Genomic DNA, 21,810 nt, shown 5'->3' on the forward strand with positions numbered 1-21,810 from the left:
CAGTTCGACCATTCAGCTTTAGCGAATATGAAAGGGAAAAACGTATTTTCACACTTCATTGACTCATTCTATCGTTTGTCATATAAAATGACTCATAAATAAGCTAGATTATTTTTTAAAGGGTTTTACATAAATAAAGCAACATTCCAAAATATCCGATTTTATTAGCAACGAACATATGAACGAAACGTCGTTGCAAACACTAACAAAAAGCAAAGGTACTGTGACAATGTGATTGAACTTTATTGAACTTTATTAATACGATGTGTAAAGTTTTTCATTTAATAATTATCGCCAATGAAGGCACAAAATAAATTCTATATTCGCCCGATGTCGGCACCATTCGAATACAATTAGATGGAAAAAAGAGATAAACGCCAGCAGGGCAGCCATTACTCGCTCAATGCTACTTCTACAACAACCTCCGGATGCTCATAATAGCCTGGGTTCAGATAAAGATGTCTGAAAAATCCTCTTTGTTCAGTGCAGATGGTTTGTAGACTCGACGATTCGGTGCGATACGTAGACGCGTATTCGCCCACCAGTTTCATCAGTGTTTCAACGTCGGTGTCATGTGCATGTTCGGCCCAGATCTTGCACATGCTTTCCACAAACCAGGAACCAGTATTCGTGTCACGATGGGCAGCAAAACCCGGCACTGTAGCGTAGCAGACAAGCATGTCGCAAAAAGTTCCGATGTTTGTTGGCAAAGGCTTTATGTTTATACCATCACGCTCCGTATTGGTTGAAAGCCGATAAGAACCAAGATCCGGTTGCATTCCACTGAAAACAAAATTGAAGATTATTCATTATTCACGAATTTTCAGACGTTATGCTTCGAAAGGGAAGTAACCTTTTACGTACCGGCAAGTGGAAATAAAGAAAATTTTTGGTTTGCCGACCAATCGGGCACAATTCACAGTGTTAAAGTCAGTCAGAAGATCCTCGACCAAAAGTATCGAATTATCGTGTAGGAAAATGTAATCACAGCCATTTTTGCGGTCGCCATGAGAAAGAATGTAGAAAGCGAAGCAATCACAAGACAAATATTCGGATTCCTTCAACTGAACCAATAATTCGTCAAGATCCTGTAATTTTTTGAGACGTATTAAAGAGGTATTCCACGCGACCGCGACAAGGTGCTTACCGATCGTGTAATATTTTCGTAGTAAAACACCACGAAACCAAGCTGCTGGAAAATGGAAATCAGATTTCGCCCATCGATATCGGCTCCGTTGCGTTTGGGGTGAACATTTTTGACGAAGTCGATCACATTCACGATGAAGACCACTCCTCGATTACGGCTTTTCATAGAATACGGTGCCACCTTAGGGTGTGTTTGAACAGGCCCAGTGGTCAGGGTCACCGTGAAGGAATCCGGAAGTGTGTCCGGATACACCTCCAACGTGCACTTATTCTCCTCTGCGAGTGTGCTATTGGCAAGATTGTTATTCTTACCATCCTCCACATCCCCCTGGCTACGCAACGGATTCGGTCTCGAAAGGACGTTGAAACTGATAGACCGCTGACGCTTAGTGTTGTGAGTAGAATGCATTTGGTTGTCGTTCGATGCTGGATTCAGCATTACGTAGGCGCTGGGGAAATGCCGTTGGCATATGTCCAGCAAAGTATTGAAGGCTTTCGGGCCCCGTTTGGTGATTTTGTCGAACAACTTCTTATGCCTCGATGTTTCATCTTGCGCCACTTCCTAGAACAGAAAACATACGCTTTTCCTGCTTGTTGACCTTACACATTCCGCCATGACTCACCTCGATTCTAGAAACCATCAAATGCGACATCATGCCTTTATTCAAGCACTCATCACGTAAAACACAGTACTTTGTCATGGAAATTAATTTCTCCACGGAACAATTGATCGCAATTCGGTCTTGATGGTTCATCGTGTTTCGTTTGCTGAGTCGCGATTCTTCACAACAAACTAGGCAAATATTCGCGATAGAATGCTAGCACACTTCAAAGGACGCATAAAGAACCAGTGACAGATGACAGTGCTGCCAGTGGGACTGAAATATGATCCATTTATGATGCTACCGTTGACAGATCATATTTGACATGTTGCATCTACCCTTACGCAAAGCGAGAAAACGAAAGAGATGATCGTGCTGCTCGCTTATTATGTTATATGTTTTTCTTATATTTATATGTTTTTATACATCTCTGGTCATTTCTCTTTTCCACTTTTGTAGCTTTTCTCTGCGAAATATTGTTTCAGGCATAACGGCAAATTACAAACTGACGAATGACAGATGACTGTGAGTTGCAGTTGGTTTGTGAAAACAAACTCAAAAGCGGAAGAAGAAAAACACTGCAAAAAGCAGAACGTTGCTAAACAAACATAAACAATTCGAAAAGACGCTCGTCGAAGAAGTCTCGCTGTTCGTTGCTCGACTAGCTCGGTACGTTATGAGTTCTGTGTTTTGTCTACGCTATAATCAGTGAACCGTTGTAAAGTTAATGAAACTTTGTCTCATTTTAAATAGATCCCGCGTAAAAAACACTGTGAACACATCGAGCAAAAGAGTGATCTTGATTTGCAATGGCTCCACCGCACGTGCATTTGCTACTGGATGAATTACCATCATATTTTGATCCGTCAATGTCGATCGAGCGAATTGATCGAATTTGTCGAGAGGAAGAGAAAGTCCGAGTTCCGCCAGGCTCCGACACTGACGAAGAAAGTAGCAATAGCGAGCTTAATGATGCAAACTCCAGAAAATCCCAAACCCTCGATTTACGGGACTGCGTAATGCTAAAACGAGCAATAGAACAACCCACACTCCACGAACTAATGAACGATATCATACAGGAAGTGAGAATCATTCGTCGAAAGGCTGGTGTATTTGACCAATACGATAATTGGCAGTATTTATCGAAGAAAATCTGCGTAGATCACTTCCTAACATTCGTTTATGGCTTGACATGTCTTGCCGAGTACGATCCCGCGCCCGCAATACACCGAAAGTTAGCCATGGATTCGACGAGACTCTACATAGTGCTGTTGAGTACACCAGGACAGAAGCAGACAAATGTATTCGACGAGCAAGTTTTCCAAAAGAGTTTGGATATCTTCAAAATGGCTGATCAGCTGCGTGATCCTATTTATGCAGATGCCATGCGAACTGTATCCGAAAATCGTTTACTACTAGATTATATTGCCGTGCTTGATGATTTGCTGTTGCTACTCGGATGCATGACGCTTAAAAATTGTGAATCGGAAAAGCTTTACTTAGTGCAAACGTTGAAAAGCCTTCTCAACTACTGCATCAAGCACACCAATGACCGTATAGTCGCTGAACAACTAGCGGAAAAGGTATTCGAAACACTCGGGACCCTCTGTTTGCCAGAGCACGATGATCACAACGAATGTGCTACGACCATTAGTACAATCTTCAACAAAACGGCAATGTTTTACCAGTTGGAGTATAAGAATTCGCCACCCGTGTTCCAAGTGTACAACTTTTTCCTGAGACTCCTCGAGCAGTATCCCACGGATACATCCAGTGTCTTGGCAAATTTTATCAAGTCTGTTCTTACCAATCCACCCAAAGTGTTCGCGCGGGCAGATGACTATGCCTACTTGCTGGATGTGGCGGTAAAATACGAACTCGCGATGTACAGTAAGTGTAACATTTCCATAATAGACTATGTGGAGAAAATTGAGGCACACGCGGAATCTGGCACACGTATTAATATTGTAGAAATCATATCAAAACTTGCCGTAGTAGATTGTACCGTGAACTGGGTGTTGTTTCAATCAGAAATATCCAAGGTACCACGAGAAATTAAAATGATTCGCTTATTGTACAACAAGCTCATTGAGAAAAACTGTGTGGTCAAACTAAAAGCGTTACAATGCCTGCTGCGTATTATGCAAAACGGAAACCAGGTAATGAAAAAACTCATCCTCGACGCTTATCATCGTCCATATGCTGCGCAGGAGGAAAAGCATTACCTTCAATTGCACGATGTAGAAGAACTGTACCGTACAGCCGAATTGGAGCTTGGTATATCTCGAAACGCTATCAACCTTCGTCACAGTTCTATTGAGCAAAGTTCTAGCTCGTTGCAAGTTGTCTCGTCGCAGGAATGCAGCCCGGACGACCAACAGACGGTGAAAGATAACACGAGCTCTACTCTCCAGGGCATAGACGAGTTAGACGATGTATTTGATTCCCTGCCGAATGTTCTTTATGAGGGAACACTGTCCTCTAACTCGGCTATACGACGAGTGTCTTTATCCTGCATAGGACACATTTGCGAACTAGACCGCAATCGCATAGATGACGTATTCGACTACAGCTTCACAAAGCTGGCAAAAGATCCGGTGATGTTAACGCGCCGCGCAACGCTCAACGTACTTAACAAACTGCTGACCATCTATCCTAACTATTTACCGCTAATAAAACTGTGGTCCAAGTGCTTGCTGTACTTCTTGGATGACGTTGATCAGAAGCTCAAGGAATTGGCAATGGAGAGTTTGAAAGTGAACGTCTTTGATAGTATTTGTCGTTTCGAAGATTCTTCGTCGAACAAAACTTTCACACCGTGGATGATCGTACGCTCCATTTTGGTGCTTGGAAAGATCAACGTTCTGAAGATGGCCGTAGATTCATGGATTCAAAAATCCATCCTAACGTAAGTATTTGTATTACGTTTTGTACTGCCTCTATTAGCACGTGTGCTTATAATTTTGTATTTTTGTTATGTCATTTTACTTTTAGACCAAAAGTTCTCAGCATAATAGAATCACACATCTTTACCGTGAACTGCAGCGAAGCTTGGATTATTTTATCAATTATTGCCAATAAAATGAAGTCGCGTAATCCTGACGTGGTGATAAAAACAATGAACGACATTTTACAGGATGTGGTACGTATATCATTTTACAAAAAGTTTTAACTTAAAAATTTTGATTTTGTGATTTCTCTCACGTTGTGTTAACAGTACAACTCCCCGATTTGTCTACAGTATATCTTAAGTGTTGTTAAATCATGGATTGGAGATTTCACAAGCGGGGGATTGAACCATCTGTTTAAGATATTAAACGATCTGTTGCGTACCGGTAGCACAAATATTTCACTCGTCAGCGATATTTATAGTTTATGCTGCATGATAAAAGAAAAATCTGACGGTATTGTTAGTTGCGATTGGATCACTAGCATACGTGATAGTAGCGCCCAATATCTGTTGCACTACCATTCCCACTATACAAGTTTACACACGACCAACGAACGGTACCTTATTAGTCTGTTGGTATACGCTGAAGCTGCTACAGACTTAAATCTTGAGCCAGATAGGACAATTCTGAAAATTCTGATCGATCATTTAACGAACTTTGCTCCAGATGAACAACAATGTAAGCAAAAATGATATAATTCACATTTCACAAACCAATGATCATCTTTCTATTTGCTCAGTATCACATGCAGATAAGAATCGAAAAACCAACGTCACTATTATAGTACTGGCCAGGTTTGCATTGCGCGACGGGTCCTTGGCTGCCACGGTCATACAACATTTTACTAGGATGCTCAAGTTCAAAAACATCAACGAAAGCATTATATGCACCCTGATCATTGCATTTTCGGATCTGTGCAAAAGGTAATAATGTTTCCTGGTTGCGTACACAATACGTTCTGCTCAGTTGCTAAACTTTCATCAATTCACAGGCACACTTCGCTGGTGGATTCCTCAATTTCAACCATGGTTGGGCAACTAAATTCCCGGTATTTGTCGGTGCGCAGTGTAGCGCTAAACAATTTAAACGAACTGATTCTGCAGGACTACATCAAAATGCGGGGAAAAGTTCTTTTGAACATTTTGCAACTGATTATAGATGAGGAAGACCACATTGCAGCCCAGGCGATGTACGTAATTCAGTTGTACGTACATTCCAAAAACGATAAATTGCTTAAAGTTTCTTTATTGGAATGTGTGTACGTGTTCAACAACTACATGGTAAGTGATTTAGATTATATTGATTCGGTCTTACTCGATGCAGTTTCTCAATCAATGTTCGGTCAATATTAGAGTGAGATATTGTTGCATCAATCATTTTGAAAAACCATTCTTCAAAGCATCCTTAAAAAAAATTCCGTACGTTTTGATGTATTATAACAAAAACATAGAATCCGTTGAATTACTGATGCAATGTGAAAATAATTAATTAGGTATTCAATATCCTGTTATACTAATTATTTAGCAATATGCCGACAGCGATATGTTCCCAACAACGGAAATATCAAGCAACGATTCTTGCGAATTGGCTGGAACTGACCCAACATCGATGGGAAAACGGATGAATATCTTCGACTTTTTTATCGAGAATATCGATGACACCAGTTTGCTGAAATTGCTTAAGAACGTTAATAAGATATATCATCAGTTAGTGAAGAACAAATACGTTGAGTGCCTGGAAGGTGTTTTGACACTCCTAGATTTGCTCTACGTATTTAAACGGCTGGTCCAAGTGAAGGATCGAGATAAAATCCGGATGGGCAAAGTTGGGGCTTTATCAAAGGACAATGAAACTAATGATGGTCAACTTGAAGAAGCACCGTCTACAGCAAAGAAATCTAGGCTAGCCAATTCTCAAATAGCTGCAGAACGGGAAGTGGTAAGAATCAATTCAATTAGCAATATGAAAACAATTTCATAGAACTATGAGTGTATCGTTACTTATCTTTTCAGACGGTAATTGTAGAAAAAATGATAGCAGTGTACTTTAATTTCCAACAAGAATCGCGTAAATACGTTCAGAAGGTAGAACCACAACATATAGAAATCCTGAATCAACGGTTACAAGATCTAACTCTGGCAATAGCAAAACACTTCCGAAGTCTTGTAGAGTTTGCAAAACCCATGAGCTTTTGGCAATCGCAATTAAAATTAGTCGAAGAATTGCAGCCAACTGGATTGGGAAAACAAACCAGGAAACGACGAGGAAAAACGGATGCTGGTGATGACAATATGAATATTACTGATAGTGACGAAGAACCGGAATGTACGGATATGTTAGACACTGAGGAAGATGTTTAATCATTGTTGGATCATCAGTAGATTTGCCACATTCAATAAATGGAGTTTGACATCCAGATAAAGAGAAGACAAACTACCTTCTAGGGCAACGATGCGACAAGTGTCTTTATCCTGTTTGGGACACATTTGTGAACTAGACCACAATCTCATAGTTGCGGCTACATCATCACACTCAAAAGATCCGCCGATGTTAACGTGGCGTACAACAAAGTGCTGACCGTGTTTCCTAACTATTTACACCTTTTAAACTGTCCAAGTGCTTGCTGTACTTCTGGGATGACGTTGATCAGAAGCTCAAGGAATCGGCAACGGAGAGTTTGAAAAGAAACGTCTTTGATAGTATTTATTGTTTCAAAGAGCCGTCGTTGAACAAAACTTTCACACCATGGATGATCGTACGCTCCGCTTTGTTACTTGGAAGGTCAACGTGCTGAAGACAGCTGTAGATTCGAGAATTCGAAAATCCCAACGTAAGTATGTTAATTGTGATACGTTTCCTACTGCCAGCATGAGTTTCTGATATGTGGTATGTATTATTAGATAAATTGCTAAATTATGGCTTTATCGCAGCTCTACAGGTGTCGCTGATTGTGATTTGCTGGACACATGATCGCAGATAGCCATAGCCCGAATCGGGCGTTCGCACAATCTATAGATAGATGATCGCAGATCGCGGTTGAAATCCGAATGGTCAAAAGTTGGGCCCAATTCAACAACAACGGAGCTAATGGCAGCCGACTCGAGAAAGGACCGTCCACAATAAACACAAGTAGTAAATTGTAGTAAATTATAAAAGTACTACAATAGTGGCTGATCAGAAAGTTGTAAGAACATTAAATTATTATGAATGTAATATTCCTCACCATTTCATACCGTAACCTTGGAAAAAAGATTTGATTGAACTATGTGAACTAATTTTGAGCAAGAATCAAAATACGCATTCCTTAACAAAATCTTTGTCAACACCAACTTTTTTCACGAGAATTCCGTTTGCAATATTTGTAAATCGAACGAGCTTTTGGCAATTAGCATTAGCAAATGAAATTGCTACTGAAAGTAGTCTGAGAATTGCAATAACTGCACTGCATAAATATAACCGATATTATAATGTTGTAGAAAATTAGTCCCATTCCTTCTTTGCGACAAGTACAAATTGACAACAAAAAATCAAATCAAGCTCGGAAATCCAAACAGCTTACTAAACAATCTATTCGTGCCAATCATTATAGTTTCACAATTTGAATTGAGGCATTGAATTATGAAAAGTTTAAAATTTCGCCGCCAATTACACGACATCAACGGCAGTCGAAAACTTTGCCGAATAAAATGTTTCAACTTTCCTTTATAAAATCGTCGCTTAGATAGAAATTAAAATTAATTATGAAAATTAATTCAAAAGGCAAACACATTTTTTCCACTGAGCGTGACTATTTAATTTTTCTAGCTTTTAGTGTTGTTGAAGATTGACTCAACCCTGACCGTCTGTCACTAACGTCAGACACCGTTATTCGCCGCAGTGAGGCGAAATTGTCGTTTATCTCGTTTTTACGCGTTGCTCGCTACGTTCAGTTGCTTCTGTGTGCAATTGCTTCTTAGTGAATCGTCTTTCGTGACACACGAACTTCAGCATCGCGGCCATTGTAAGTGCTTCCACATTTTAAATCATTACATTTTTACCAAATTTAAGCAGCAAACTGTGAGTCTTTCTTTCCTTCGTTTGATTTTTGGAAAGAGTAAGTTAGTTCGACAAAGATTCAACTAATTTATAGATCCATGTGTGTTTAATGCTGGATCTTGGAAATGGTGGTTCCAGTAGTAGTGGCGAAGATTCTCTTTTACTCCACAAAAGAGAGCATTCCTGGCAAAGAGAACATTGCTTTGCAGGGTTTATTCGTGGCAAACTTTCTGATGGCCCATGAAATCGTTTGCTTTTTTGGTTATAAGTTTTTATTGAGGGAGGCAGAATTGTAGTTCGGCCATTTTAACAGTGTGTGTGTGTGTAGCAGAAGTGCATATTTGACTCACACATGGAGCAAAATGGAATGCGCGTTGGTGTGAACGCTATTACAACCATGTGCGTTGAGAAAATGTAACGCAAGTTTCCCAGGACTAAGCATTCTTGTCACTAATGAGCAGAACGATCATTCTCACCTGAACCCATGCCATACCGAATTTATTGTCTTCTCTGCAATCGACCATCCTTTTTCAAGCCAGCGCTTTTACTTTACCACTCACACAAGCGCCTGCATCTAATCTTCAGATGACCTGAGCACAAATACAACGAACGTATGAACATGAGCTGAAAGAGATTTGGAAATGATTGAGTTTGCCACTTTTAATCACGACTCCCGCAGCTTGCGTTTAACAAACATGCTTGCTTTAAATGAATGCATTTCACTAGTTACTAGATTGACATCGGTCTTGATGGCTTTGTTGATGGTTCGTACGGCTGTAAAGCTTGTTAATATGAACAGATTCATACATCGGTTCCGTATCGGGAGAACTGAAGTGATCGACTTAAACAAGAATTGAGGTGTTTGTGAATTTAAAAGGAAATCTGCGTCTATAGTGGTGTAGGCAGCAGCGTACGTACAAGAGTGAAGATGGTCACAAAGAAGGCTGTGTAATAAAAAACCACACCGTATTTCGTTCAGCAACGATGATGCGATCCGAAAGCTCGAGAACAGTATCGTTCGGAACCGAGTCGATGTAACTCGGGCATAGTTTCTGGTACAGTATTTTTTAGTTCTGCTTCGGGAAAGAGGCAGTGGAGAAAACCTGCACTCGATTCCAGCGTAGCCGACAAAGTTTGTAATACCTCATCCTGTTTCCCTTTGGTTATTGGTGTGCTGGTTGATACTCCATTTTGTGGCATACGGAAGCAGAACACGAAAGGGGTACCTTGATTTTCTGTATAGCCCTGCCTGAAAAAAGACATTTTTTCCAAGGTATGTAAGACAAAGTTAAAGCCAACGAGGTGTCAGAAAGATGGAATAAATCGATATGACTTGATTCTGGTGAAATTTTGGAAACAACGCGTCAGCTTCGATTCGATGTGACCCAAACTACAAATGCCGTGATGAGTGTACAATGGCGTATGATGGTGGTGACTGTGAAGTGAGAGAGGGGTCAGCTTAGGGCAGTAATAACTATTTGAAAAGGAAGACGAGCAACAGAAGATCGATACGTAACTGCTGCATGTTCCATCTGATTCAAAATTGAGTTATTCTACGCATGTTTTACGTGCTGTTCTTGCTAAAAGAAGATACCGTTCTAGGTGGACGTGGGGACGTGTTCAATCCAACATGGATGGGCACATTTCTCGGGAGAACAGAATAAACGAAGTTGAACAAATCATTACTGCCTGCCCTCCTCAGGATGGGATGCTGGAAGCTGCAGTTCTCTTTGTTTCTTTGTACCACAAGCAACTAAGATTTCTGGCTATCTCGGTCTCTTTCGTTGAGTGAAAGATGAGCTATCCGCGATAGACAACGCCTTGAATTGAAGGTGGGGACTGTATTGCGTATAAGATTAAATTAGCCACAAACAAATAAATATAGCTCAAAGCAACAACGACCACATTTTGCATGATGCTGGGGTTCGTTTTTTTAACCAATCCATTTGGTGATTTTCTTTGGTGGTATTCGTCTTCTTTTGATTGATTCCTTCCGTTATCCTCTGCGCAATAATTCAATCACGAACTATAAAACCCTGAAACTCCTGACTTCGGCGTTCCACCCTCTCGGGACCGGTTGGATCTTTTGAGGGGGAACCACACATTTGAGGAGGATATTTTTATTTTATATTGCTGTTAATCTTTTTCGATCTTGCGTCAGAATGACCCCTTTTTTTATTCCAAGAAAACTTCATAACTAGCATGATTTGTTTAACAAATCGTTCACCAGCTTAGAAGGGTATGTTGTTGCAGTGTAAATACCAATAATCGACTAAACGGAAGTGATCTTTATCTTTCATGCATGTAAAATGGCGTAGAACTCCAGTTTCAAGCGTGTACTGATAGATACGCCATTCTTTAATGTTGGTTCTCTTTCGCGCCGTGTTAATGTTGTCCAATGAACAGACTGGTCGATGGCAACGAACGGCCTCGAGAGTTCTTTTTACCGTTATTTTCTCTTTTATTTATCTCTTCAAGTGTTTTAAGCAGTGTTGGCGGCCCTCTTTGTTTCCTGTTCAAAGGCCTTACGAATCCAGCTTTTGCTAGCTGAATACATTTAATTGCTCTGAAGAGAGGCTGGTGCATTGAAAGTGGCTGGCGGCTGTGTAACTAATATATTGCATATTGTCATTCGCCAATGCAATCAAAAGTGATAATTAGCACTTGAGGAACGTGGCATGATAAATATCGCAGCACACACATGGATCGAAATTAGGACCCAAACTTGATCAAAATGGGTGCAAGTATGGCCCCAGCTGGCGTGGGCTCTCGTATTTGTCACAGAACGATTCGGCGTCTAGGTACCAAAACTAGAAATTGCTACATTTAATTGTCGTGGCATGTTCCGTAATGCTAGGTTTGAAAACGAAAATATTCGTCGCTACAACTTGGAACTTACTGTGATTAATTTGTATAAATTAATTAAGTGTAAAGAATAGTTCAATAAAACAACCCCATCACCCGCCAACAACAGGTATAAATGTTGTATACCTCGTTTCGCACTTGTCTTACCCATTTTCCACGATGGTTAAGGGCGGAAGTACAGCTTTATCAAAGAAGAATGCGTTTCTGGGGAGTTTGCGCAGAGACGCATAAATATGTAACCTCTGACCATATCAACTCTTGAGTGATGAGCAGCGAGACTCCTCGAAGAATCATCTAGCGTGATGAACCGATTCCTCGCCACGAATATTTTCATAATTCAAATTAAAGTTTATCACCCAAAACAACACATTAAAATGGAATGTTTCGAAAGGGTCAGCACAAAGATTGGGCAGCTACAATTTAATTGAAAAAAATGAAAGTTTTGGTCAATATCAGAAATATGATTTATTAATAAATCGACAAAAAGTGACATCGATAGAGCAAGACATTCTTTAACCGTGTCTTGCCATCAGAGTGTGATAGTCAATGATCTTTTTGTCATCCCACATTCTCATCTTTTATTTTGGTCACAGATTGTGTACCATTTATTTATCTCAAAGCAAGAAAAAGCTCAAGAAGGAACATTGCAGGGATCCTTAAAAATCCATGTGCCAAACCGGGGTCAATCCTGTATCATCACATTCGATGTCGGACGCGGGAGGACGGTTCGACAGTGTCCGCTGGGAACTGCGTTGGTCTGGCTATACCAGTCGAAAGCCCACCATCCCTGCAACGTGACCGACGAACGAACGAACGGGTATATTGTGTATACACTTCGTCCCAAGGAAAACAGCGTTATTTGGCAAATGGCGCGGTGGACGGCGCATGACCTACTTACAGTTGCCAAATTCATTTTGCATGAGATTTTGCACCGCTTGCGAAGGGTGTAGGCTGCGATAACGTACCAATACTATCAGAGGTGCACTCGTTGTGAGGAAGAACACGGAATTTGATAACTGTTGACATCTTCTTCATTTAATGTGTCCTCCATTGTGTGTCAAACATTTTGCCGAGGTTTATTTATTAGTGTTGCCAAATTAGGTGTGCTTTCCAGGAGTGTCTTGTACGGGCCCAATACGTTTACTTCTGAAAACTTTTACAATGCGTTCTTATTAAGTTTAGAAATGCGACGTTGAACGTTATGCAGAAATGTCACAAATTAAGTAACTGGTAAACGTGGTGATTAGATGCCTCATTTTTTGGAAACTCCCCTTATTATCTTTTTTATCAACTGCATCTTTGAAACATTTAAGTACGAACGAAACGAAACATGAACTTGAAACGAAAACTTGCCGCGCTAGGCCAAGAAATTCACAACGGCGCAAAAGGATTGCGAGGTCAACGACCTTTTCGCGCCTCTGAGCGATGCTGAATTCTGGCCTGATCAGGTTTTGTTTACGTTTTTCAAAGGCATGTTAAAGACGCCATTACGCATCGCACCTACTGTGTTTTGGTTATTCCCCCTTCAAAAACGATGGTGAAGCAGACTGCTGTTGTTATTGTGAACCTATCAAATATTCAGATTTTTTTCTTCCATCACACTACGTTTCATTTCAGGCATAGTGGATTCCCAATCCGGGCGTATCAATCCTTCAAGGGTGTGAAGCGTGTGTGCTTGGCAAGCGAAAGCTTCGAAGAGGTATCACCGAAAGCGATCACAATAAGGAGACACAGGAGAGGTGATCGTGCCAACCCACTTGGAGCAAGTTTGGTTCGTTCAGTTCTCGTCGGTCGAATTGTGTGTTTGTGCGATCTGTGCGTGTCCTTTGTAGCCCCTTGTCTTTTCATCGCTTGCGCGTGTGATTAGTACCGTCGGAGAAACTCACAAAAAGGTAGCTTTTGCGCAACAGTGTTTCTTGAAGACACCAACATCTTTACTTTATTGTCTCCGCGCTCACACTTTCTCTACTCTCTCTCTCTGCCCCTACCTTTAACTGGCGCAATCTTTGTTCACCATTGTCGTCTAACGCAATAGAACCGGAACCGGTTGGTAGCTAGATTCACCGTAGTGGTGTTGCCTTGTTGTGTCTTGTTTCGTTGCGCTTACAAGCGCATCATCAGGCGGATACAATTCGGTCCACAACCAAAGAACGCTACCTTCTCCAGCAAACGGCAACGGCGCCGCATCCACGGACCAGCGTTAGTCAACTTACTCCATTCACCATACCGGGGAAAATAGAAAAGAAAGCGGTTCCGCCGACGTCAGTCGGGTTACTGCGGAGTGCATATCCCACTGCTGTTGCTTCGCCAACCTTCAAGACGGAAGACCCGAGGCAAACGGGGACAGAGTCTCGCGCCACGGGGAGGGAAAATCTAATCCCCCCCGCTAGCCGACGCTGGGTCCCTCCATCCCTGAGACCGCAACATGGACTCACCGAAGAGGCCCGAATTGATTCGATTTTTCGAAAAGTAAGTCCTATAACCTATAAAGCCTTGCCTTTCGTTGTTCCTAGATCGGTCTAAACGTTTTGGATCCGTTTTCTTCGCGCTTTTTGTAGGTTCGCGGTATTCTAAACAAACTAACGCCAGAAAAGTTCCAGAAGCTTAGTGATGAACTTCTCAAACTAGACCTTAATTCGTCAAAAATTTTGAACGGTGTTATACTGCTGATCTTCGACAAAGCTTTAGATGAACCGAAGTACTCGTCTATGTACGCACAGCTGTGCAAGCGGATCGAAAAAGAGTTAGAGACCGACATTGACAAAACCAAATCGAGCACCTTTCTGACGATTTTGCTGAACGTGTGTCGCGATAAGTTCGAAAATCGAGTGCAGTACAGTGAGAAGATCATCAACTCGGAAAGCACCCTCACCGATGATCTGGAGGAGAAGAAGAATGTCGCTAAACAGAAAATATTGGGCAATGTTAAATTTATTGGTGAGCTGTATAAGCTGGACATGCTGGGCGAACCCCACCTTCACTCGATGCTCCGCTCGCTGTTTACCAACAAGTCCAGCTCGACGACGGAAAAGAACTGCGAAGACATGGAATGTTTGGCCCAGCTCATTCGGACATGCGGAAAGAATTTGGATACAGAGTTGGGAAAACAGCTGATGGATCAGTACTTTGAGCGGATGGAAAAAAATTCGCTGTCGTCGAAGTTTCCTCCCCGCATCCGGTTCATGTTGCGTGACTTAATTGAACTGCGCAAAAACAACTGGACACCGCGGAAGGTAGCACTGGTCGAGGGGCCGGCACCGATACAGGAGCTGAATCATGACGACGATGTACTGCCGCAATCGTTGAACCACATGCGCAACCGGGACCGGGACTATCGCAATAACGATCGCAGCGACCAGCGCGATTGGATCAGCAAGTTTTCGCTCAATTTGCAGCACATGACCGACGGCTTCAACTTGCTCACCAGTCCTTCCTCGTTACTACCGTCCAGGTAAGAAAAGAGACCCCCTATCCGTCTATGGGTTGTGTTAATGATTCACAATCGCTAATATTTTCTTTTGTTGTCTGCCCGTTCTCGATGGCCAGCTACAATCATTCGTCGAATGGCTACGGAAATCGCGATCATCGCGATAATGGTGGCGGTGGAGGTGGTGGCAACTATCGCATCCACAACAATCGCAACAACCAGAGCAACTACAACAGCAATCGCTATAATAAGCATAACAACAACCATCACCATCAGGGTGGTGGCGGCGGTGGCGGTGGTAATGCTGGAGGTGGCGGCGGCGGCGGCGGTGGTGGTGGTGGCGGCGGCGGCGGCGGTGGTGGTGGCGGTGGCAGTGGAGGCCACAACTCACCCTATGGAAACCAGAACATGATGAACAACAAGGATCTAGCGCCACGGTTCAAGCGAAACCTTATGACGCCACCCCAGAACCCGGTCGAAGAGCTGCAAATGCGTCCCACGCCGAACAGTCTGTTGTTTAAGGCGAACATGAACATAAAGACGCACCTTCCCATATCGGCCTCGATTGGTGGTGGTGGTGGTGGAAGCAGTGGCGGTGGTAAGGTGAACTTCAATGGCCCGCCATTAAACGAGTTTCCCTCGCCGTTGACCGCTCGAACATTGCTGAGCGAACAGCGCAATGCTGCCGGCCAAAACAATAGCGGCGGCGCGATGGCGGCGGCCGGTGCAGGTGGCAACCATCATTCGACCGCTGCCGGACCGATGGCCGGTGGTCCGAATGAGCATAATAGTGTCGGTGGCGGTGGTGGTGGCAACATGGGCTCATCTGCCTCGGCCCAATCGGCTTTCGGAGCCAATCAGATGCAGAACCCTTCGCAAACCATGATGAATTCCCAGTACAACCACGGCACGCAGTACGGAATGGGTCCTCGAGGTGGCATGGGAGGAATGAGCCAACACAACAACCACCAGCTGCATCAACACCCGTCACAGCACCACCATCACTACAATAACCAGAACCCACAGCAGTATCATTCGCAGCAGCACCACGTTCAGGGAGGGGCTGGTGGTGGTCCGCCCTACACTCACGGGCAGGGCGTGAATGGCGCCGACAGGGGAATGATGGTGGGTCACGATGGGATGATGAACAATCACGCCGGTCGCCAGAATGACGACATGTCGGTTCATAATTCCGTTGGTTCCACCGTCGCACCGAACGCTGCTCCGCTCCCGCAGGCTGGTGGTGGCAATGTGCAGAAGGACCAGCAGATGGTCAACAAGCAGGCTTCCGCGGAGACAAAAACGGAGAAGAAAAACAAGAAGGAGAAGGGACCAGGCAAGGATGAGTATATGAAGCGCGTGGCTGCATTCGTGAATGACGTGATGTTGAACAACATTAAACAGCAGCTTGAGGAAGAGAAACAACAGCAGCAAACTACAGAGTCGGACAAAATAGAGGACGTGGCCGCTGACGCGACTGTGCCAGAAAGTGTGCAACTGCCTCCGCCGACAGTGATGGAAGTAGTGGTTGAAGTCGTCGATAACGATGAACCGAAAGAGCTCACCACAGCGGTTCAGGAGGAAAGCGACAAGCTCGAAGAACCGGCGACAGACAGTGTCGCACTGATAGACGCCGAGCCGGTGGAGAAGAAAATCGATGAAAATGAGTCTCTTGAGCGCATCGAAGAACCTTCGGCAGTGGATGCCAACGACGAAGAAAAAATGGACGTTGGCTCCGAAACGAAGAAAGTTGACAGCAACGAAGCAACTGTTGAGGATAACCAACCCCCGGCGCAGCAGCAGTCGCAGGAGACAACATCACCGGACGCCGCTGCTCCTGTTGAGGTCAAGGAGGAGCAGGAATGTTCCGCACCGAACGCTCTCATTCCCTCTTCTATCGCTCCGGTCGTTCCGGTCGTTCCGGTCGCCCCGGTCGCTCCTGTCATCGACAACTCGCCCCCAGCGCCAACTGTCACCGAGCACAACAAGCAAACCCTGATGCAGCAACTGGTGCGCGCCTTTTGCGACCTGAAGATCCCGGAGAAGTGTATGCGCGATGCGGTGATTAAAATATTCAACGAGGTACTCGATCGCCCCGATGCGTACCGCGCCAAGGCAATCGACTTTGTGCGCGAGCTCCGGGCGGATTTGAAACTATCGAACAACGTCGCACTAGATTCCTTCCGGTCGCTGGTGAACAATATGAGCGAGAAGGAGAAAACAATTCCGAAGATAACCACGATCGTCGCATCGCTGCTGGCTCGGGCCGTGACCGTCAATTTGTGCAAGCTCACGGACGTTTCGAGCTTCACTGAGAACGGGCAGCACTACCCACTGTTTCTGTTGGTATTGCAGCATCTGCACAAGCAGCTCGACCGCCCAGCTTTACAGGAGATGTTCAGAAAGAGCAACGTGAACCTGATGTCCAGCTTGCCGGAAAGCGACCGTACCAAGGATCGCATGGCTGAGATCCTGGAAGATCGCAATCTTACCTTCCTGTACCCGTTGCTGCGCGTGCAAACGGAGCTGTGGAAACAGATTCAAGCGGACGCTAACCCGCAGCAGTTCTACAAATGGATCAAAGAAAACGTGGAACCGTCGTGCTACACGGATGCCGGTTTCATTACCGCCGTAATGACAGTTCTTTTGAAGTACATCAGCCAGGTATTGTAGAAGAAATCAGAGGCCCTTGGTGACAGTAGTGTAATGGCGCTTAATTTTACTTTCATAACAGGAATCCCTTAAATTGTCGGACGACAAGAAGCGCGCGGAAAAGGAAAAGGAAATCCTCACGAAATACTGCCCAGTACTCAACGCCTTCTTGAACGGCAACTTCGATCTGCAGCTAACCGCCATCTACGCAATCCAAGTGTATTGGTATGGCATCGGCTTCCCCAAGGGTAGGTTTTCCTAGCGCTTTGCTTGGTGGCGGACACTGGCTATTATTCACATTCTTTATCTCACCTTTTGTCTCCTGCAGGCGTACTTTTGCGGTGGTTCCAGGAGTTGTACGAGCTGAGCGTAATCGAGGAGGATGCGTTCTTGCAGTACAAGGAAGACGTAAACGATATTTATCCCGGCAAGGGCAAGGCACTATTCCAAGTCAACCAGTGGCTCACATGGCTGGCCGAAGCCGAGGATGAAGACGACGAGGAGGAGGACTAGATACGGGCGCGCCTGGCAGTGGTCACGTATCGATGAAACATAAGTGAAACTCTGTAGTGAAGCTGGTAGCGACGACGAATGGACCCCGGCAGTTCTTCGATGATGATCCAGCGCGCTGCCAGTACGTTCTGACGACCCTTTATGATGATGAAGATGATATACCTTTGTGTTTTTTAGCATGAATATGTAGGAGGAACATGTCGTGATGATTTCCTCGTCAAAGAACTTGGTACTAGCGAAGGATGAAATTTTATTTTATTTTACTCATTTTCGATACCGATTTATTACGAATTCGTATGTTGTGTGTAACATCAGTAATCAAGCAAGAAGAAACAAGCGATCAGGTGAAAATTTCTCAATCCGATCGTATACACGAGCAAAGGTATTCGATTTCATTTTTGATTATGTATTATCTGAATATTTTGGCAGTATAATCGTATTATAACGAACAAAAAAAAAAACGAAAGCAAAAAAAATACAGATTCACCGGAAAACTGTTTTTGTTTACCTTATATGTTCCAACTTTTCCCCAATGCCCTTAGACAATTATGTTATATAGCAAACTTACATATACAATATTATTCTTATGCATACACTCGTACACCATTTAACAAAATAAACGCACTTGGTAGGAATAACACGCTCTGCTGGTTATCAGAATAAAATTATTCGCTGGGAACTTACTACATCCATACTAGCTGTTCCCGACGTGCGATGCCACGCCTCATTTCATTCTCATTTCTCGATTATCCGGCGTTTCAGAGGATCGGACTTCCTGGTGACGTATCTGATCGACTTCCTTTGTCGCTTTCTGTTGCTTTTCCGTTTCAGACTATCAGGCTTCCCGTTGGATGAATGACAAAACTCGCATCAGCTGAATTTGTTTGAAAACTATCCATATGGGAGCCCCTCTCTCAGGAGGTGTGGCAGGTCGAACTGGCCTGTATTCACTGTCCGGTCTCACAAAACTACACCGTGCAAAATTTCACGACATTTGTAATAGGGCTTCATGTTGTACCGCGGAGGTAGCCCCAGTTCCCCAAAAGAGAAAGTTAGTTAATTAGTTAGTTCAGAAAGAGATCTGGCTGTCCTCTTTACTTCCACGTCGAGATTTCATATTTCAATATTAGTGCGTTTGAAATATTTTGGCAACATTTTCCGGTGCATGATTCGTGTACAAGTTCAAGTTATATTGCCTGCAACATCACTGATACTACCTACTAGTCGCTCCTGTTTCCCCTAGTGGTTTCTAGTGGCTCCAGAAAACCGATTTTTTTCGGATCGTCTAACCAAGACGGCGAAGTTTTGACAAACGTTTCCTATTTAAAAAATAATCACATTCTGGCAGCGTGTTACAGAAACCGCGCAAGACACTGGAATGGCTAAGAAGTGGTGCAGCATACGAAAACCTCTACGTCAGATCGAGAAGAAAAGCGCGAGTAGCATTTTCCCAAATGTTTTCTCTGAAGCTTCCGATGGAAACTGATTTTCTTTCGTGCGTTCTTTAAAACTTGAACGACGCCTTACAAAACTATTGTTTTATTCAAATTATTGCTCATAAACAATCAGCTTCACTTTGTCAGCATTCGAATCATAGGAAGACATTTAAATGTACAATTGTGAACAAACCCAAAGGCACGATCACATTTAATATACTGCAAAAGGTCTTCAATTTGTTCATGCAACACTTTTATTCCGGAAAGCCCAGTGCCACCTACGAGGCCAACCAGTTTTTGGGATTTTTGAGTACCTCAACAATGGCAGCTTCCTCCGTTCCTTCAGCTGGCACGTGCATGTACTCCCATTTCTGAAATCACACGGAAACGGAACTAGTTAAGTAATGGCCAAGCGGAAAAGCGCTTCCGTCGTGATTGCTTACCGCGGTCAGGGGCAATGACATGAGTATGCTCTCGAACCGAGCACCGGGCGTGTGAAGTCCGAACTTGGTGCCTCGATCGTAGATGAGATTAAACTCGACATACCGTCCGCGGCGCAACAGCTGCCACTGACGTTGCCGATCGCCGTAGGCGTCATTCTTGTGCCGACGAACCAACGGCAGGTAGGACGGTAGGACTGAGTGGGCACAAGAAGACACAAAATCAAAGGCACGGTCCGCGTCCGGTGTGTCCAGATCGTCGAAGAAGATGCCTCCCACCCCTCGGCGTTCGTTTCGGTGCGGAATGAAGAAATACTTATCGCACCACTCCTTGTACGTCGGATAGTAGGAGCGATCGTGCGGATCGCAGGCTTCCTTCAGCGTGCGGTGAAAGTGTTTGGCATCGCTCTCGTCCAGATAGTACGGTGTCAGGTCTGTGCCTCCGCCGAACCACCATTGCTTCTGACCTGCCGAATCCGTTACCTCAAAGTACCGATAGTTAAAGTGAATCGTTGGTACCATCGGGTTCCGAGGATGTATCACAGAGCTCACGCCGATCGCGAAAAAGGGCAGCTCACCGTCGGCGAGCTGTTTGCCGCGTGATCTCATCTGCTGAATGGCGCCCTTCGGCAAATTGCCGTGGACAACGGAAATGTTTACACCGGCCTTTTCAAATACTTCGCCATCTTGCAAGACACAGGTAATGCCACCGCCGCCCTCCTTTCTTTCCCATCGGTCAACGCTAAACTTCTTCCCGAAAGACTCCTCGGCCTCGAGTGCCCGGCAAAAGTCGTGCTGTATCTTCATTACCAGCTCCTCCATGCGGCACTTCATGTCATTGCGATGCTCGTCCAGCACTCTCCTATCGGTGATCGGTTCGGCCATGTACCGTGACACCGCTGCAAATCTGTTGACGGAACCGGCAGCAGCCATATGAACCTCCTCTCGGGTGGACCAATAGTACGCCACGAAAGCAACACCTCCTGCGCCAAAACTGCCTCCAATAATTCTGCAAAATCAATCGAATTGTCTTATCATCCACGGGAAGATGACGAGCGTGATAAACTGACCATACCTTCTCACCGATGGGGACCATTTATGCGTGGTAGCTCGATTTGCGCCGTGTGTGCTCATTTGTTGTGCGATAAGGCGCAGATTTTTGCGAAACATTTTCAGTATCATGATGACCCTAGCTCTGCGATACCGGTAATATGCTTATCAACCTCCGACTGCGGACGAAACCCCAATAGTGAACCCACAAACCACCTCTGTGGTTTACGCGATACTGTTGCAATGGAAGAAACTCCAACGTATCATATCGCGAAAGTGAATGATAAAACTCACGTAGTCATCGTCAATAAGAATTACTGGTACCGGGGTGCGTTTAGTGGACCACGTTAGTCTCGGACGTATCGATGATGGAATTACCAACAAAAGGAACTATAGTATGAACCAATAATATTACTCAAAAAGCAATAATTTTTAGTTTGTGCTTAATAAATAAATTTCTACACTACTAAGACGATGGTGAGTTGTTTCTTTTCCCGGTGAAAATCATACCGTACGATGTGTCATTATGACAGACCCGGCGTAAAAACATTCAGATCCCAGCATGCTGCACAATGGTTGTCAACACTAGTTTGTGACCTGATTGCTGCCCGCCGGCACGCCATTAAGCCCTTTCTTACTAAACGAACACAGGAAAACGGATCCTTAGCCACAATGTTCCGACTGCAAGGCCTA

The 21,810-nt window shown here is 44.0% G+C and overlaps 4 protein-coding genes and 1 long non-coding RNA gene across 5 annotated transcripts; 3 read left to right on the plus strand and 2 right to left on the minus strand.

Annotated features, from left to right (window-relative positions):
- Window positions 1-286: 286 nt before the first annotated feature.
- LOC131214900 (caspase Dronc) lies at window positions 287-1,901 on the minus strand. Its single transcript, XM_058209239.1, has 4 exons — window positions 1,770-1,901; window positions 1,148-1,708; window positions 865-1,088; window positions 287-783 (listed from the first exon to the last, which is right to left on the minus strand). Exons 1-4 carry the CDS (start codon window positions 1,899-1,901, stop codon window positions 393-395), a joined length of 1,308 nt encoding a protein of 435 aa, XP_058065222.1. The 3' UTR covers window positions 287-392.
- A 432-nt stretch (window positions 1,902-2,333) lies between these two features.
- Window positions 2,334-7,109, plus strand: LOC131216534 (uncharacterized). Its single transcript, XM_058211045.1, has 8 exons — window positions 2,334-2,417; window positions 2,502-4,656; window positions 4,743-4,890; window positions 4,966-5,377; window positions 5,439-5,622; window positions 5,691-5,979; window positions 6,224-6,637; window positions 6,712-7,109. The coding sequence occupies exons 2-8, from the start codon at window positions 2,558-2,560 to the stop codon at window positions 7,057-7,059; spliced, it is 3,894 nt and encodes a 1,297-aa protein (XP_058067028.1). The 5' UTR covers window positions 2,334-2,417; window positions 2,502-2,557; the 3' UTR covers window positions 7,060-7,109.
- Window positions 7,110-9,866: 2,757 nt separating this feature from the next.
- On the plus strand, window positions 9,867-13,807 carry LOC131205718 (uncharacterized). The gene is made up of 3 exons (XR_009156756.1): window positions 9,867-10,007; window positions 13,217-13,491; window positions 13,635-13,807. It is a non-coding gene; the product is annotated as an uncharacterized LOC131205718 (long non-coding RNA).
- A 380-nt stretch (window positions 13,808-14,187) lies between these two features.
- LOC131205716 (eukaryotic translation initiation factor 4 gamma 2) lies at window positions 14,188-18,713 on the plus strand. The gene is made up of 6 exons (XM_058197939.1): window positions 14,188-15,050; window positions 15,146-15,922; window positions 15,973-16,018; window positions 16,263-17,690; window positions 17,761-17,926; window positions 18,007-18,713. Exons 1-6 carry the CDS (start codon window positions 14,308-14,310, stop codon window positions 18,189-18,191), a joined length of 3,345 nt encoding a protein of 1,114 aa, XP_058053922.1. The 5' UTR covers window positions 14,188-14,307; the 3' UTR covers window positions 18,192-18,713.
- A 1,018-nt stretch (window positions 18,714-19,731) lies between these two features.
- LOC131214555 (oxygen-dependent coproporphyrinogen-III oxidase) lies at window positions 19,732-21,581 on the minus strand. Its single transcript, XM_058208907.1, has 3 exons — window positions 21,143-21,581; window positions 20,071-21,076; window positions 19,732-19,998 (listed from the first exon to the last, which is right to left on the minus strand). Exons 1-3 carry the CDS (start codon window positions 21,247-21,249, stop codon window positions 19,906-19,908), a joined length of 1,206 nt encoding a protein of 401 aa, XP_058064890.1. The 5' UTR covers window positions 21,250-21,581; the 3' UTR covers window positions 19,732-19,905.
- Window positions 21,582-21,810: the final 229 nt, after the last annotated feature.

The sequence above is a fragment of the Anopheles bellator genome, chromosome 1 (assembly GCF_943735745.2).
Source record: "Anopheles bellator chromosome 1, idAnoBellAS_SP24_06.2, whole genome shotgun sequence".
NCBI lineage: Eukaryota > Metazoa > Arthropoda > Insecta > Diptera > Culicidae > Anopheles > Anopheles bellator.

Bases quoted from the DNA above. Each gene is read 5' to 3' on its own strand.
- LOC131214900 (XM_058209239.1), bottom strand. From the start codon at position 1,901: ATGAACCATCAAGACCGAATTGCGATCAATTGTTCCGTGGAGAAATTA. The intron at 1,709-1,769 runs GTGAGTCATGGC...TTTCTGTTCTAG, and splicing joins TGATGGTTTCTAGAATCGAG to GAAGTGGCGCAAGATGAAAC. The intron at 784-864 runs GTACGTAAAAGG...TTTTGTTTTCAG, and splicing joins TTCTTTATTTCCACTTGCCG to TGGAATGCAACCGGATCTTG.
- LOC131216534 (XM_058211045.1), top strand. From the start codon at position 2,558: ATGGCTCCACCGCACGTGCATTTGCTACTGGATGAATTACCATCATAT. The intron at 4,657-4,742 runs GTAAGTATTTGT...TTTTACTTTTAG, and splicing joins ATTCAAAAATCCATCCTAAC to ACCAAAAGTTCTCAGCATAA. The intron at 5,378-5,438 runs GTAAGCAAAAAT...CTATTTGCTCAG, and splicing joins TGCTCCAGATGAACAACAAT to TATCACATGCAGATAAGAAT.
- LOC131205716 (XM_058197939.1), top strand. From the start codon at position 14,308: ATGTACGCACAGCTGTGCAAGCGGATCGAAAAAGAGTTAGAGACCGAC. The intron at 15,051-15,145 runs GTAAGAAAAGAG...CTCGATGGCCAG, and splicing joins TCCTCGTTACTACCGTCCAG to CTACAATCATTCGTCGAATG. The intron at 17,691-17,760 runs GTATTGTAGAAG...CTTTCATAACAG, and splicing joins TTTTGAAGTACATCAGCCAG to GAATCCCTTAAATTGTCGGA.
- LOC131214555 (XM_058208907.1), bottom strand. From the start codon at position 21,249: ATGATACTGAAAATGTTTCGCAAAAATCTGCGCCTTATCGCACAACAA. The intron at 21,077-21,142 runs GTATGGTCAGTT...TTGATTTTGCAG, and splicing joins TGGTCCCCATCGGTGAGAAG to AATTATTGGAGGCAGTTTTG. The intron at 19,999-20,070 runs GTAAGCAATCAC...GTGTGATTTCAG, and splicing joins TGTCATTGCCCCTGACCGCG to AAATGGGAGTACATGCACGT.